At 43.2% G+C, this 15,976-nt stretch overlaps 1 protein-coding gene and 1 non-coding gene across 2 annotated transcripts in view; both read left to right on the forward strand.

The window, feature by feature from the left end:
* LOC126489489 (uncharacterized) overlaps positions 1-5,926 on the forward strand; it is a 6,582-nt gene extending 656 nt beyond the window's left edge. The window contains exon 2 of the mRNA XM_050123802.1: positions 231-5,926. Within this exon, the coding sequence (XP_049979759.1) occupies positions 387-1,613 (1,227 nt within the window). The 5' untranslated portion in view covers positions 231-386 and the 3' untranslated portion in view covers positions 1,614-5,926. The remainder of the gene's footprint in view (positions 1-230) is intronic.
* Positions 5,927-13,092: 7,166 nt separating this feature from the next.
* On the forward strand, positions 13,093-13,283 carry LOC126489500 (U2 spliceosomal RNA). Its single transcript, XR_007588943.1, has one exon. It is a non-coding gene; the product is annotated as a U2 spliceosomal RNA (small nuclear RNA).
* The last annotated feature ends 2,693 nt before the right edge of the window (positions 13,284-15,976 follow it).

The following is a 15,976-nucleotide window of genomic DNA, read 5'->3' on the forward strand; positions in this document are numbered from 1 at the left end:
GGGGGGGGGGGGGGGGGGGGGGGGGGGGGGGGGGCAACGGCTGAGGAGCTCGCACCGAGCCCAGCACACCCACCGCCGCCAGGGAAAACGCGCCCTCTGTCCTGAGCAGGAGGCGCCTGCCTCCCTCTGCCGACTGTCTCGTGTGGCTGTTGAACAGCCAGGAACCTTCAGGGAGCACACAGTCTATGATTTATACTGAATAACTTTTTAATCTAAGCATATCTTTTCAGGATTTAATCTAAAATCAGATTTAAACCAAGCACGTGGCTCCAAGTACGCCGCGAAACCTACTGGCAGGTGACAGTTACTGCACCTACTCCGGCTCAAAATCAACCACGGGTAAGATTTATAATTTGAAATATAAGTTTATAATTTAAAAGGGAAAAATGACAGACTATTTAAAAATCCAGGAACTCACTTATACTATGTATGATGTCATGCAAGGTTTATATGATTTCCCCCCTATACCTTTCTATTTGATTCTGGGGATCAGCTTTGTCCTCCATATTTTTTTCTTAAAAACATGGTTTGATAATAGAGCCAAGAATGAGGCACTTTTAGAAATGGTACAGTTTTTACAGACTGATAGTGATCTTCTGAAAGGAAAACTCAAAACTCTGGAGAAGGATGAAAAAAATTTAGCTGACAAAACTAAGTCAAATGAGGTACTTTTAGAAAAAGTACAGTCTTTACAGACTGATAGTAATCTTCTGAAAGGAAAACTCAAAACTCTGGAGAAGGATGTTAACAATTTAGCTGGCAAAACTCAGTCAAGTGAGGTACTTTTAGAAACGGTACAGTCTTTACAGACTGATAATGATCGATTAAAAGGAAAATTCAGCATTCTGGAGAAGAATACAGCCAACTTAACAAACAAAACCCAGGCAATGACAGAGGGTGCTAAGACATTGTCTGGGAGAATGTGTGCTATTGAATGTATTAGTGAGACTCTGGTGAAGGGTTATGATAGATTGACTGATAGAATGTCTCTCCAGGAAGAGAATATGCTTGCTATAAAGATTATGTCCAAGAGTGAGACATCATTTCTACTGGACAGACTTAGCACCTTGGAATCCTCAGTGAGGGCATTAGAACAGAAGACTAGACAGGAGATCCAGACTCTACAAAAGGCAGTGGTAAAAAGATTTGAAAAGATTGAGGAATTTATCAAATTTGATGACCAGGGACAAAAGGTACAAAGACAGAGGTACTACTGGAGGGAAGAGGCTAAAATTTTAGAGCAAGAGGGAAAAGCAAAAGAATTTAAGATTTCCCAAGATCAAATTCTGGGTGAGGGACATACAATAAATGTTGAGACATTTGACTGTGATATCGATGATTGGGTAAGAGATGCAATTTCCAAAGGTATAAGGAGATATCATGATACCAAATGTTTTAATTGTGGTAGAATTGGACATCTGAGAAGGGATTGTAGACAAGGAATTCCAAGGAATAATGTCTCCTCTGGGAATGGCAAGAATAGGAGGACTCAGCCTTTGGATATATGTAGGAGGTGTGGCAAAGGCCGACATTGGACCAATGAATGCAGGTCAACAAGAGACAGTTCAGGCAACCCAATACCATTGAGAAACTCCATGGTGGGTCTCTTATAGGCCCCCATGACGAATATGGTCTAGTCGTTCCCAGTTACTGTGTAAAATTCACCAGGAAAATTAAAGAATGCAGTGCCTACTGTAAAAAAATACTTATCTGGATGATGGAATAAGTGGAGGATGAGTCAAAAGCTCCAGTAGGACAGAGGAAATGTATTTTCTGGCAGACTTCTATAAATCATCAAAGAGTGTATAAATGGCATTTTTATTGAAGGCTTACTAGACACAAGTTTGGATGTAAGTATCATTACTCCAGAATCTTGGTATCCAAATTGGCCTCTTCAAGAGGTTCAGTTCCTAGGAATTGAAACCCTATGTTTCTGGGGAAAATATTGGAAGATATTATAGACAAAGGTCACCAGGCTGTACAAGAACACAAAGCAATTAATAAATCTTCAGAGTTGCTAATGGCCCTGCCTTTAAAATAGTTAACTGAGAAACCAATATGGGTTAAACAGTGGCCTCTAACTGAAGAAAAGCTGTAGGCTTTAGAACAGCTGGTACAAGAGCAACTAGATGCTCGCCATATTGAAGACTCTACCAGCCCTTGGAATTCTGTATTTGTTGTTAAAAAGAAATATGGAGAATGGTGAAAGATCTTAGAGCTATCAACAAGGTTATTCATCCTATGGGCCCTCTACAGTCTGGAATTCCTCTGCCTCTCTGTTACTAAAGGGATGGCCTCTCATAGTTAATGATTTAAATGATTGTTTCTTCACTATACCTTTACAAGAAAAGGACAGAGAAAAGTTTGCCTTCATGGCAAACTTTTTACTGCTGATGAAGTAAAAAAGTTATGGGAAGACAATGAACCCTGGCAAAGGGCTTGTGCTAATCTTTTTGGGAGAAATTAATAGCAATTATCCCAGAAGCAATAGACTTAACCTTAGAAAGAGAACTTATTGGGTTCTTCCCCAAACTGTACATGATGCACCAATAACTGGAGCCCATACATTTTATACTGATGCAAATAAGTAAGGTGGAACAAAGCACTTATAATTCTGTCCAGAAAGCAGAATTATATGCTATTATGGTACTAGGGATTTTAAAGAACCTCTCAATATAGCTACTGATTCACAATATGCAGAGTTATCTTGCATATTGAAACCGCTGAATTTGTACCAGATGATACAGGATTGATTTCATTATTCATACAGGTGCAAGACATAGTCAGGAATAGGCTTTGTCCTATATACATAACACACGTCTGATCCCATATGGTTCTGCCAGGTCCTTTAGTACAAGGTAATGCTGGAATTGATCAATTATTGATTGGAAGTGTGATGCAGGCCTCAGAATTTCATAAAAAACATCACGTCAATAGCAAAGGTTTAAAGAGTTTCCTATTACATGGTAACAAGCTAAGGAGATTATGAAGAAATGTCCTGCTTATTCTTTCTATAACCAAACACTGTTGCCTGCAGGGAGTAACCCAAAGGGTACTCAAGGAATGAGATGTGGCAAATGGATGAGTTCCACTTTATGGAATTTGGTAAATTAAAATATATGCACCACACCATAGACACGTATTCAGGTTTTCAATGGGTAATTCTCTTGAGTTCAGAAAAGTTTTAGTAATCACTCGTTTATTAGAAGTTATGGCCATCCCTGCACAAATAAAGACAATGGTCCAGCATATGTATCTAAGAAAATGAAATGGGGTTTTTTTTTGCTTATTATAATATAGAGTATATTACAGGTATACCAACTAATCCTACAATTCAGGCAGTTATAGAAAGGTCAAATCAAACTATAAAGGATATGCTAAACAAACAAAAAGGGATGGAAAATACCCCCAGAAATATTGCATAATGCTTTATTAACCTTGAATTTCCTTAAACACTAATGAGAAAGGAACAACAGCAGCAAAGAGACATTGGATAATGGAAAAAACTTCTAAATTGAATCAACCAGTGTATTTCAAGGATGTGTTGACCTCACAATGGAGACCAGGAGATGTGCTATGCTGGGGAAGAGGTTTTGCTCTTGTTTCCACAGGAGAAGAAAAACTATGGATGCCATCAAAATTAATAAAGATTTGCTTTGAAAAGGAGAGACCTTGAAAAAGAGAGATGACAGCTCATCCACAATGGTGACAACCTTACAGGTGGTAAGGAAACCATCCAGGGTTGGGGCAGGGATCTGCTCTTGTCTTTACAGGAAAATAAACGTCTTCAAAAAATTCAAGAGACCTTTGTATTTGGACGACAACAGAAGGAAAAATAACTATCCACTAAGGGTCATCGAGAAAAAGGAATATGATTTATGAAGTCAGGTGATTAATACACATACATTTAAATATATATTTATGAATATATAGAGCTGGCTTTGGAGTTGGACAATGGCTCTGTACTTCTCTAAATCCAAGCGTGTTGTTAAAAGGAACATTCAGAGTTTCTGTCTCATATCAGGAGCCATCTGGTATGGGACAGATGAAAAAAAGAAATTTACTTTCTCCATGTATTTTGTCTATATCACATTCTTTATTGAATGTATGTCTATGAATAATGTTTAAGCTTTCCACGATGAACAATAGACTTTCCTACAGATCCTTTTCCTGCATTAATCTTTGAAGTTTCCAGGAAGAAAATGGGGCCCCACAGCAACAACTCCACCTGGTTGAGATGACATCATGATGCTGATAGTGCTACGCTAAGACCCGTTTTTAGGTACCAGCTGCTGACATGGTGCACCTTCTCATGACGTTCTGGCCAGAACTCCAAATGAGAACTTTGGGGAAAACTCTATCAACTGCTCAGAAATCTAGACAGTAATCTTGAAATTTAGCCATCACTTTACTTTTGCAGGGTCCCCTAAAGAGAACATCGCCCCCATGGCAGCAGGAAGTAATTCTAGAGGACGATGCCCCCCCTCCCTAAAAAGTTTGTCCTCAGGGTTTGGGAACACCATCTAGGGATTGGATTATTGCTTGTATCGGGTAGAGGGTTGGGGTGGAAACTGTTCCGGCGGGGGGGGGGGGGTAATAATAGTGGGTAATAGAGTGAATATTTGTGAGCTATTATTTATGGATAATTTACATTGGTATAGTTTTTTTGTATATTGATACAAGTTCAAATTATATTTAACTCTGTTTACAATATTTGTACACCTATGCAAAGTTATTCTGTTGGATTGCATGCACATTTATACATCTGTTTAGAACATCTTGTATACTGATACAACTTTTAGGATATATATTTCATATTGCATTATATAGTCTTACCTCTAATCAAGATACTTACACATTGTTTATATTTTGAGGTCATTGTCCTCATTTGCTGCACATTTATTTACAGATTATTTAGTATTCTGACATGAAGTCTTAGTCAGGTATTAAATATCTTAGTTCAATAGATGTTCATGCTTGTTATACATAGTCAGATTAATTAGGTTCTTTAGATATATAGAGATTGTATTCTGCCTAGATAGGTAATCTTCAACCACTTCAAGGATCTGTAGAACATGGCATTTAAATAATTTAGGGTCTGTTGACATGAGACATGATTGCTCCTGACAGCACCAATCTATTCATGAGAGAATGTTGAGCACCAAAGACACTCCACTTGGCAAAACTGGCCTTTGGGCAAGGAACTGCCCATACCTCAACCACTGACAAAAGTATCTGGAATGGATAAGCAGGACACAAGAAAAAAGACTGTCAAATCTTGCCAAGACAAGGTAGGACGGTTTTTAAAAATTTCCTGCCCCTGAAAATGGTCTGTCAGTTATGCTAGACCTTAGCCAAAGTTGGTTGCTTCAACGTTGCAAATGAGTGTTTTGGGTGATTGCTCAGGTAGCCAATTGTCTCTGTCATATACTGCTCACTTTGGAAGCTGCTTGATTGCACTTCCTGCCTACTCAAGTAATATTATCTCCCTTCTCAGGCCTTCGATAGGGTTGAAGATTAGATAGTCCTAGTTACTTTCCTCATGATTTAGCCAAGCTCATTTTCAATGTAAGATTTAGACTCATTGAAATAGAATGTTTATTAAAACATTTGTCATGTGTTCCTTGCTTAATATTGCTGATGTTGTTATTTTATACTTGGTATCTGTTCCTATTGTATATAGTTGTATTGGGTTTGGATTGATCTTGTTTAGACAAAAGGAAGAGGTAATGGGGGTGTTAACCAATCATCTTTGAGAGGTGTAGCCTAGTTAAGGTGTGGCTTCCTGGAGACTAGGAGAAAAAACCTGGACTGACCAGGTACTCACGCTCTCTGGGTGAGTCCCGCGGGACACAGCAGAACTTGGACTTTCCTGTGTTGTAAGTTTCCTCTTATAATAAGTAAAAATATAATTGTTTATCGTTAAGCTAGCCTGGTTATTTACTGAATCGAGCTAACTTCTACACATAGGCACCTGCACAAATATGGTGAACTTACACACATGAAGAAAAAACACTCATGCAAAAAAAATAATTTTTAAATTAAATAATAAATGTGAGACCCTATGCATATTTGGCTGTTCTAGAACTCATTATGTAGAACAGGTTGGCCTCAAACTCAGAGATCCCCTTGCCTTGGCCTCCTGAGTACACAGACAAACACTGTCTTGAAAAGCAAAACAAAAACTGTGGCACCACTATTATGCCCAGCTGAGTTCCTTCTGCATCTATAATATCCCCACCTCTCCTTTGTCTTTGAGGGACAGGCTAGGACCAAAGTAGGTCAAGCTGATATACCTTCCACACTTCAAACCTCAACCAGGACCCAGTGATGGAGAATGCTTGAGGTTAAGGTATAAATTATTTTAGGAAATTTTCTTGAGGTAACAGCCATTGTACCTCGGGTGCCCAGAGCATCCCTACTGAACTTTTCTTGTTCTGTGAGTTATTCTTGTTTTTGCTTAGCAGGGACAGCTTCTGTTGCATTCAAATGTAACTCTTGACAGTCCCATCAAGGGATAGGAAAAGGATCAGTGTGACGGGGAGAGCACTTTCCATGCTTAGGCATCGCCTAAGCACAAAGTCATAGTCAAGATTTGCACTGCTTCTCAGCCTGGCTTCTCCACCCTTCAGTCCCATTAAGCTGTGGTTCCTACAATGCAAGACACTTGGGTTTCTAAGCCCTTGGAAGAAACAAGTGAGGGCCAGATGTGGCTCAGTGGTAGAGCAGATACCACCATTGAGAAGGTCCTGAGTTTAATCCCCAACACGGTGGGGGGGGGGGGGAGTATGAGAAAACAAAACAGTACCAAGAGAGTCTTATTTTTCTCTGTGTATCCCTTGCTGTAACTTGCTCTGTAGAGCAGGCTGCCTTCCGAATGCTGGGACAAGTGCCACCACTGCCTAGAATAGCTTGATTCCTACAGGTCTACCATGAAAGTAAATGAACCTTGTGTGTCCACCCAAAACCCTGTCTAAACCTGAGTGACCATCACTGAGTAGAGAGCAGCTGCTAATTACCAGTGGTACCAACACTCAGACTGGTATAAGTGCAAATGGCAATGCAGCCCCTTAAGGAACCCATTAGGTCAGAAGTAATTCTGTCTATAGATATCACAACTGGACGGAAGTCCTAGAGGAAGAAAGGTTGGTCTGCTTTTTTCCTGTTAGCACACAGAACAACTTCCCCACCCCTCGGCCAACAAGCCTAGGCCTGAGCCCTGATGGGCTGTGCAGACAGGGAATCTGGCTTTAGAGAAGATGCCAGTCTCGTGCACACCCACACAGTGCTCAAATGAGAAACTGGGAGAGCAGAAAAGTGAGACCTTGAACTAAGAGCAGGAGAGGGATGGTTTCCTAAGGAAACCAGCTGTTAACAGGAGCAGCATGGCCCACAGATGCTGATACACTCGGTAAACTGACTCTGGTCACAGATGCTGCCATCTGCAGTGGATAGAAATTGCTGACTTCACAAGTAAGGTCAAGTCCATGATTCTGTTAGGTCTCAAACCCAACAACTTGGCCTGCAAAAGCTTTTCACTAAACCAGGCGGTGGTAACGCATGCCTTTAATCCCAGCACCTGGAAGGCAGAGGAGGGCGGATCTATGTGAGTTCGAAGCCAGCCTGGTCTATAGACCTAGTTGCAGGACAGGCTCCAAAGCTACAAAGAAACCCTGTCTTGAAAAACCAAATAAAATGCAAAAAAAAAAAAAAAAAAGTTTTTCACTAAAGGGAAACAAAGTAGGGTACCACATCCCTTTATGTAAAAAAACTATTAGCACCTAAAATTATTCAACAGCAGAGATCTATATCGCCATCTTTTTAAGGCTGGTTCTGAGCCCAGTATCTTAAGGAATATATCTAAAGATGAAAGAAAAATGGGCTATTGATGCCCAGGAAAAAAAAATGAACCCAGAACAAAAGTTGGAAAATTATGAAACTCAGATGTCCATGCATAACTTGATTCCTGCAGCATAGTCTTCCTTACCTCAGTCATCTTTTCCATGTGCAAGTTACTCCCGCAGGTGTCCATCCACTATGCCCAACAGACTCCTAATTATATCCCTATATCTACACCTACTGTCAAGCCTCCTACCATAATAAGCATTGCTAATGCTCCCTGAGTGGTCGCAGTGATCAGGGAATGATAGCTAGGTTATGATATCTCCTAGACCCAATACCAAGTACCCCATGTTCTCCAGGGTTTTATGATATTAAACCCAACTAAAAGGTTTACGCCCAGATCTACCTACCATACTGTGCTGTTCCCCAACTAATCTCTTATAAACATTCATTAACACCTTATTGCAAAATATCAAAATAAGCCAGGCAGTGGTGGCGCACACCTTTAATCCCAGCACTTCGGAGGCAGAGGCAGGTGGATCTCTGTGAGTTCGAGACCAGCCTGGTCTACAAGAGCTAGTTCCAGGATAGCTTCCAAAACCACAGAGAAACCCTGTCTCGAAAAACCAAAAAAAAAAAAAAAAGATATCACAAAATAACAAAAGAGAAGCTACAAGAATTATAACAAATCCCAGCACGTGAGAGGTAGACGCATCTCTGTAAGTTCAAGGCCAGTTGTGCCTACACAGCAGGTTCCAGGCCAGCTATCTCATTGCCACAGATAAACATATTTGTGCCTGTTGAGTTTTGCCTTCCTGTTCCTTTATATTATTTCGCCATAACACCTACCGAGATACAAACAAGCCATGGTCCTGCACCTCTCCAGGACAATTTCTATACAGATGAACCTATTCCGGGTGCTCTAAGTCCTGGATGGGTCTTCATGCTGCCACCTTGTGGCTTTTACTGTAAGTGAGCTGCAGCCCGCACAGATGGGGCTAAGGACCTACAATGGATCAGCAAACTGGCTTGCACGCCACATGCAAAGCTGCAGCAGCTCAACACCTCGAAAGACTCCCTCTTAAATAGTCACAGCAACATTTAAATGAGAGGTCTGAACTGGTTCCAGGCTAACCTCTCTGCTTGCGAATGCCCAGCTAAATGGAAAAGGATGGCCTTCTTCTCTTGGCTATGAAAGTGACAGGCAACACATTATAAATATAGATACGACATGCCTTTAACCCCAGCACTCAGGAGCAGAGGAAAGCAGATTTCTGAGTTGGAGGCCAGCTTGGTCTACAGAGTGAGTTCCAGAACAGCTAGGGATACACAGAGAACCCCTGGCTATATATCTATATATCTATATCTATCTATATAGATAGATAGATAGATAGATAGATAGATAGATAGATAGATAGATAGATAGATAGATGATAGATAATGTGTTGCCTGGACTTTTACACGAGAGGAGGGAGGGGAGAGAGAGAGGGAGGGAGAGGACTTAATCACTTCAGGTAGGGAATTTTTTTTTTTTTTTTTGAGTCACTCCCTACTCTTTAAACCTCTTCTAAATATCAGCACAAAGACTGGGTTTCTTGCCAGGCTACTTGGACTCCTCATGAATGCTTCAACCACGGGGAAACCAATCTCTGTCTAGTTAGTTTCCATACAGTTCCTAAACATGAAGAATTGGTATAATGGTTTAACTCCAAATGAGAGGGTAAGGGCTCCACAGGTCTTGGCATCTGCAAAAGATAAAATCACCCCCTGAAAATGTACATCTTAGAGTAAATGCTTTCTACAGGAAAAGAAGACTTAAAAAGAAAGAAATAGTCTTTTGAAAATTAGTTTGTGTGCATTGGTGTGCATACATGTCTGTGTGAGGTGTCACTCTTGGAGTTACAAACAGTTGTGAGCTGCTCTGTGAGTGCTAGGAATTGAACTTGGGTCCTCTAGGAAAACAGCCAGTTCTCTTAACCACTGAACCATCTCTCCAGCCCCAAGAGAGAGATATTCTTAATTACTACCCCCCACACACATAGGAATGGTTATTTTAAGGACCTTGGGAGAAAACAGAGAAGACTCCTAGCTCTCAGGTAAGACTGACCCCTAGAGCTAAGCTTCCCAACTTTTAGCTTTCATTTCTTTGCAGGATCACCTTGCAACAACAATCTCTCAATTTCTCCCTTTCCACATAACCCTGTCCTAGAACTCACTACATCACAGGCTGACCTTGAACTCACAGAGATCTGCTTGACCCTCTTCAGGAGTGCTGGGATTAAGGGTGTGTGCCACTACATCCACTGTGACAGTACTCTCTCTCTCTCTCTCTCTCTCTCTCTCTCTCTCTCTCTCTCTCTCTCTCTCTCTCTCTCTCTAAGACAGGGTTTCTCTGTAGCTTTGGAACCTGTCCTGAAACTAGCTCTTGTAGACCAGGCTAGCCTCAAACTCACAGAGATCTGTCTGCCTCTGCCTTCCGAGTGCCACCACTGCCCGGCTGACAATAATCCCTTACAGGCTTCCTAATTCAATTTTCAAACCAGCAGTAACCTGGAACCCACCACTGCTGGTTCAGAGTGAATTCCTCCTCTGTGTGGATCCTCACGCCAGCATACTCGGATCTATTGTTTGATGAATAAAGAATTCTCTAAGGGCTAAATAAATGGCTTCTCTCGGGTCATACATAGCTACTATAGTATGGCTGACCATGGAGCAGCTGGAGCTCTCATTGCTTGGCTTGTGATCCACTTGTGAACTTACAGCATGGCACTAGGCATTCTCAGCAGGACCCCATCAATGATGCTCAGGGCTCAAGCCCGATGAAGTCCACTCAGAGCCTCCTTTTTTCTTTTTTGTTTCTTTTGCTTGTTATTTTGCTTTTTGCTTGTTTGGTGGGTTTTGGTTTTTCAAGAAAAAGTCTCTCTACGTAACTCTGACTGTCCTGGAATTCACTCTGTAAGCCAGGCTGGCCTCAGATTCACAGAGATCTGCCAGCCTTTGCCTCATGAGTTTTGGGATTAAAGGTGTGCACCACCACCGGCTGGCAGGTGTCTCCCTTCTTACTTTAGTTTTGGAGTGGTCTCTTACTTATCTGTGTTTGGCAGGATAGAGGCGTCACAGGTTAACTCTAGCAAGAGACACAGGGTGGACTTCTGTCAGGAAAGGCAGTTGGTAGTACAGGAGAACAGGTTTCTTAGCCCTTTTTTTTTTTAAAGATTTTATTTATTACATATACAATACAGTGTTCCGCCTCCATGTCAGAAGAGGGCACCATATCTCATTGTAGATGGTTGTGAGCCACCATGTGGTTGCTGGGAATTGAACTCAGGACCTCAGGAAGAACAGTCATTGTCCTTAACCTCTGAGCCATCTCTCCAGCCCTCTTAGCCCTTTTTTGAACTACGAGAAAAGCACCTGTGACATTCTAGAAGAGAGGTGTCAACTGAAAGCTTCTAGAAGTTTCCAGAAACCTTAGTCCCATTTAGCACTAGTTAGGAAATGTACTCAAGCCATTGCAGTCTGGACAGCCCTGAAGGAGTCAATGTCACAAAGGGGCAGTGTGAGCAAAAGCTCAACTACCAGTGGTCACCTACAGGGATAAAGAAGGGGATCTACAAGACACGGAGACACACATTTTATTGTTTTCATTTTATCCAGAGGCTTGTTTCTTTTATGTACTATGTAACTCACAATTAGCCTCTTAAAAGAGTCTATCCAAGGAGCACTGGAAACACAAAGCTCATGGTGTCCAGGCAACACTGCTGAATAAGCTTCCCAAATCTTTGTTACCAGCTTGCTTTTCTACCCTCTTCTCAGTCCCGCCATGCAGAAAGCCTCTGGTCTAAGGTGATGATCCTAGAAAATGTGCCTAGGGAGTAGGAAGGACAGGCTACTGCAGCACTGCAGGCTCAGAGGTGAAGCCAAGGGAAGGGAATTAGAAGGGACCTGCATACCATGCTCCAATCTCGCAACTCCAATAGTCAATCTTTTAGTACCCAGCCGAGGTCTATGAAGTATGCAAAGCATGGGAAATTCTACCCAAGGTCATTCACCCAGAAAATTGGCCATATCTGACTTTGAACAAATGTTATATAATGGTTATGAACATAACCATCCCATTGCCGGGCAGAGGCTAGTGGATCTCCGAGTTCGAGGCCAGTCTGGTCTACATATTGTATTCCAGGGCAGCCCAGGCACAATAAAAGAAAATGAGCCCCTGCTCTGGCCTTTAATCTCAAGGAAGCAGAGGCAGGAGGATGTCTGTGAGACCATTCTGCCAGTATGGTCTACAAAGCAAGTTCCAGGACAGCCAGGGCTGTTATAAAGAGAAAACCTTGTCTCGGGGGAAAAAAATAAAAATAAAAAAAAAGGAAAAAGAAAAACAGAAAAAGAAACGTAGCCCCATCTTTCTACCTGATCTGCTACTACCGCTAAGTCGATCATCTTTATTGACCCCTGAATCAGGCCAGCAGCCCGCCAGCTGAGTCTGTGTGTTCACATCACTATCTACCCCACCAACGTCTCACTGAGCACCTACTGCGCCGTGGGCACCTGACAGGGCTGAGAAGTCCTGATGACACGACGGCCAATAAAGAGCGCAGATTGGAATAAAACAGCCAGAGGGTTGGATTAGCTGCACATGCGCGGGGGGCTACAACATCCCAGCATCGCGCTTGCGAAGGGCGCAGGAGAGTCTTCCGTCACTGCTAAGAGGCCAGGTGAGAGAAGGGAGGACATGAAGACATGGTGTCAGTCACACACAACTTCAGGACTGGGGGAAGCGTCACGGACCGCCTAACTCGGAACCAGCCTCGAGAAGTAAGAACAGGAGATCCCCCACGTCGGCCACCGTTCGCCTCCCAGGATGCTCAAGGACTTCGGCCCATCCGCCTTTTCTCTACGGTGGCCGAAGCGGAAGCGCCCACCACTTATCCGCCTAAGTGCCCAGCGAAAGCTGTGCAAGGAGAAAGCGCACCCTGAGGTCGCCACGCCCCTCGAGAGGGGGCGGGACATGCAAATCAGACGCGGCGTGCGTGTGCGCGCGCGCGCGGGAATGCCGGGAGCGCCGCGATCGTGGAATTCGTAGCTGAAGCTGTGGATTTGAGAGAGCGAGTGAGGCGCCGAGGACGCGGACGCAGACGGGAAGCGGAAGGAAGCGCGGGGAAAACCGGGAGTCAGGGTCGCGGGCGGTCACCAGGACGTTAGTGTGTCCCGCGGGCGCAGGGCAAGGGTGCGTGGTGGGTGTGCGGTATCGCTTCTCGGCCTTTTGGCTAAGATCAAGTGTAGTATCTGTTCTTATCAGTTTAATATCTGATACGTCCTCCATCTGAGGACAATATATTAAGTGTATTTTTGTAATTAGGAGTTGGAATAGGAGCTTGCTCCACCCACTCCACGCATCGACTTGGTATTGCAGTACCTCCAGGAACGGTGCACCCCTTGGGGAATAAAGTCGGTTCAATGAAAGAACAAGTAGTGGAAGGAGCGTGGGATATGGAAGTTTTGAGTAAATAAGTTATAATAGGCTAGCTTTTACTTTAGTAGTTATCTTTGATTTCTTTTAAGGTTTTAGCGTTATATTTTTGCTTTTAGTGGCCTTTTATGTATGTGGTGGAGTAATTCTTTACAGTCAAAACAAGGTTGTACTCAAGCAAGTGGCTGAAAGTTACAGCCCTCTTTCCGCACCCTTTCCCTTCCCCAGGGTTTCACTGTAGCTTTGGAGCCTGTCCTGGAACTTGTTCTTGTAGATCAGGCTGGCACACAGGGATTCGCACCACCACCGCCGCCGCCCAGCTTTTTATTTTATTTTTAAATGCGTCTTCATACTCTTATATTTCTAATCCCCATGCCCCTACCCTGACAAGTGGTATTTTTGTCGTGGTTGGTGGAATTGAGGTAAATTCCAATTCTCTGACCTTTGGTCAAGGTGGAAATAGGCTTATGTTTTTGAGCCTCCACAGTGACACAAAATTATAAATTGTAGGAAATATCAAAAGTCTCTTTTTGAGTTGAAAAAAAGTGGAGTGTGGTTGTAGTCCCACATTTTGAAAGGGAGGCTCAGTGTCATCTGAGGTTGCATACCAAACTCAAGGGCAGCCTAGGCCATCTGAGCTCCCCTCACAGGACAAGAGCTACAGAAGCCTGACCGGAAACCAGGGTGCTCATTGTTCATATGTTATGAGAAGCCCCAAAGTCTCGCTGGAACTCCAAGCACACTTGTGCCTGTAGAGTTCTGTCGTGATGGAGATGATGGCTATGATGGTGATGATGCTTTAAAGTAAGAATCTCGTGCAGCTCAGGCTGGGTGTGAATACACAGTCCTCCAGATTCTATCTTCCTATTACTGGAATTACGGGATTGTTTGTTTGTGGTTCTTCAGGATAGGGTTTCACTGTGCAACAGGCCTGGCTGTTCTGGAGCTCACTTTGTAGACCATACCATACTCACAGAGATCTGCCTGCCTTTGCCTCCCAAGTGCTGAGATTAAAGGCGTGTGCTACCATGGCCTGGTTCTTTTTTCTTTTTCTTTTTTTCTTTTTTTAATTTTCAAGACAGGGTTTCTCCATAGCTTTTTGGTTCCTGTCCTGGAACTAGCTCTGTAGACCAGGCTGGCCTCGAACTCACAGAGATCCGCCTGCCTCTGCCTCCCGAGTGCTGGGATTAAAAGCATGCGCCACCACCGCCCGGCTCTTTTTTTATTTTTCTAATGATTTACTTATTGTGCTTTGGTGTTTTGCTCAAATGTGTGTCTGTGTGAGGGTGTCAGGTTTTCTGGAACCGGGGTTTCAGACAGTTGTAAGCTGCCATATGGGTGCTGGGAATTGAACCGAGCTCCTCTGTAAGAGCAGTTAGTGACATTTCTCCAGCCTCCACCTTGCTTTCTTATACAGCCCAAGATCACCTGTGCAGGAGTACACTGCTGGGCCCTCCCACATCAATCATTAGTCAAGAAAATGCCCTCACAGACAAGGCCACAGGCCAGTCTCATGAAGGTAATTCCTCGATTGAGACTGTCTCTTCCCAGATATTTTTAGATTTATGTCAAATTGAGAAAAACTAACCAATGCACCTCTCTTAGCTACCAGGTACCAAACAAATATCATTGATCCTTAGATTACTATCGCATTTGGTCACATTAAGCACTGATATGCATACATTTCCTAAGTTTATAAAGATTTCAATGACAATCCGAGTCAGCAAGTGAAGCCACCTCAGCAAGGCTGACAAAGACCTGAGTTTGAGCTCTGGTGCCCACATGGCAGAGGAGAGAATCAGCTTCCTAAACCTGCCCTCCTCCACAATCACCACTGTGGCAGGCGTACCCCCACCATAAATATGAGATGGAGTGAGAATCAGCACAGCTTTTCTCTAGGCACACTTCCAAGAAGAAACCTTTCGATGAAATGTGACCTGTGCATAGAGTCCCTCTGAAGTGGCCTAGGAAGGAGAAAAAGAAGTAATTCATATACTACATAGTGACACATGACCATGTGACAGTACTCTTAGGAGGTGGCATCCTTTGGTGGTGTTGCACCCATATTAGTTTGTGTAAATACATTGTGACATCAACCCACAAAATCACCTCATGGAACTCGACTTAAAACCTCTTCTAAAGGCTGGCGGTGGTGTCACAGGCAGAGGGAGGTGGATCTCTGTGAGTTCGAGGCCAGCCTAGTCTACAAAGGGAGTTTCAGGACAACCAGGGGTACACACAGAAAAACCCTGTATAGAAAACAAACAGACAAGCAAACCAGCAAGCAAACAAACCCAAACCCTCTCCTAACAGGGCTGGAGATGGCTCAGCAGTTAGGAGCTCTTGCTCTTGCCGAGGACCCGGATTCAATGTCCAGCATCCACATGGCGGGTCACAACCAACTGTAACTACAATTCAGGGATATTTACCCTCTTCTGACCTTCTTGGGCACCAGGCACACATGTAATACATATATGTACATTAAGGCAAATATGAAATAAATCTTAAAGCAAACCTCTCCCACCACGAAGTGCTGTTTCTCAGTTTGTGAAGTGAAGGTGTGGCGGTTTGAATAAGAATGGCGCACATAGGCTCGTGTATTTGAATGCTCAGTCATTAGGGAGTGGCATTCTCTGAAAGTATCAGAGGGGTCGGTGTGTC

Source organism: Alexandromys fortis, unplaced genomic scaffold (assembly GCF_014885135.2).
Source record: "Alexandromys fortis isolate MF-2015 unplaced genomic scaffold, M_Fortis_MF-2015_v1.1 scaffold_220, whole genome shotgun sequence".
NCBI classification, from domain to species: domain Eukaryota; kingdom Metazoa; phylum Chordata; class Mammalia; order Rodentia; family Cricetidae; genus Alexandromys; species Alexandromys fortis.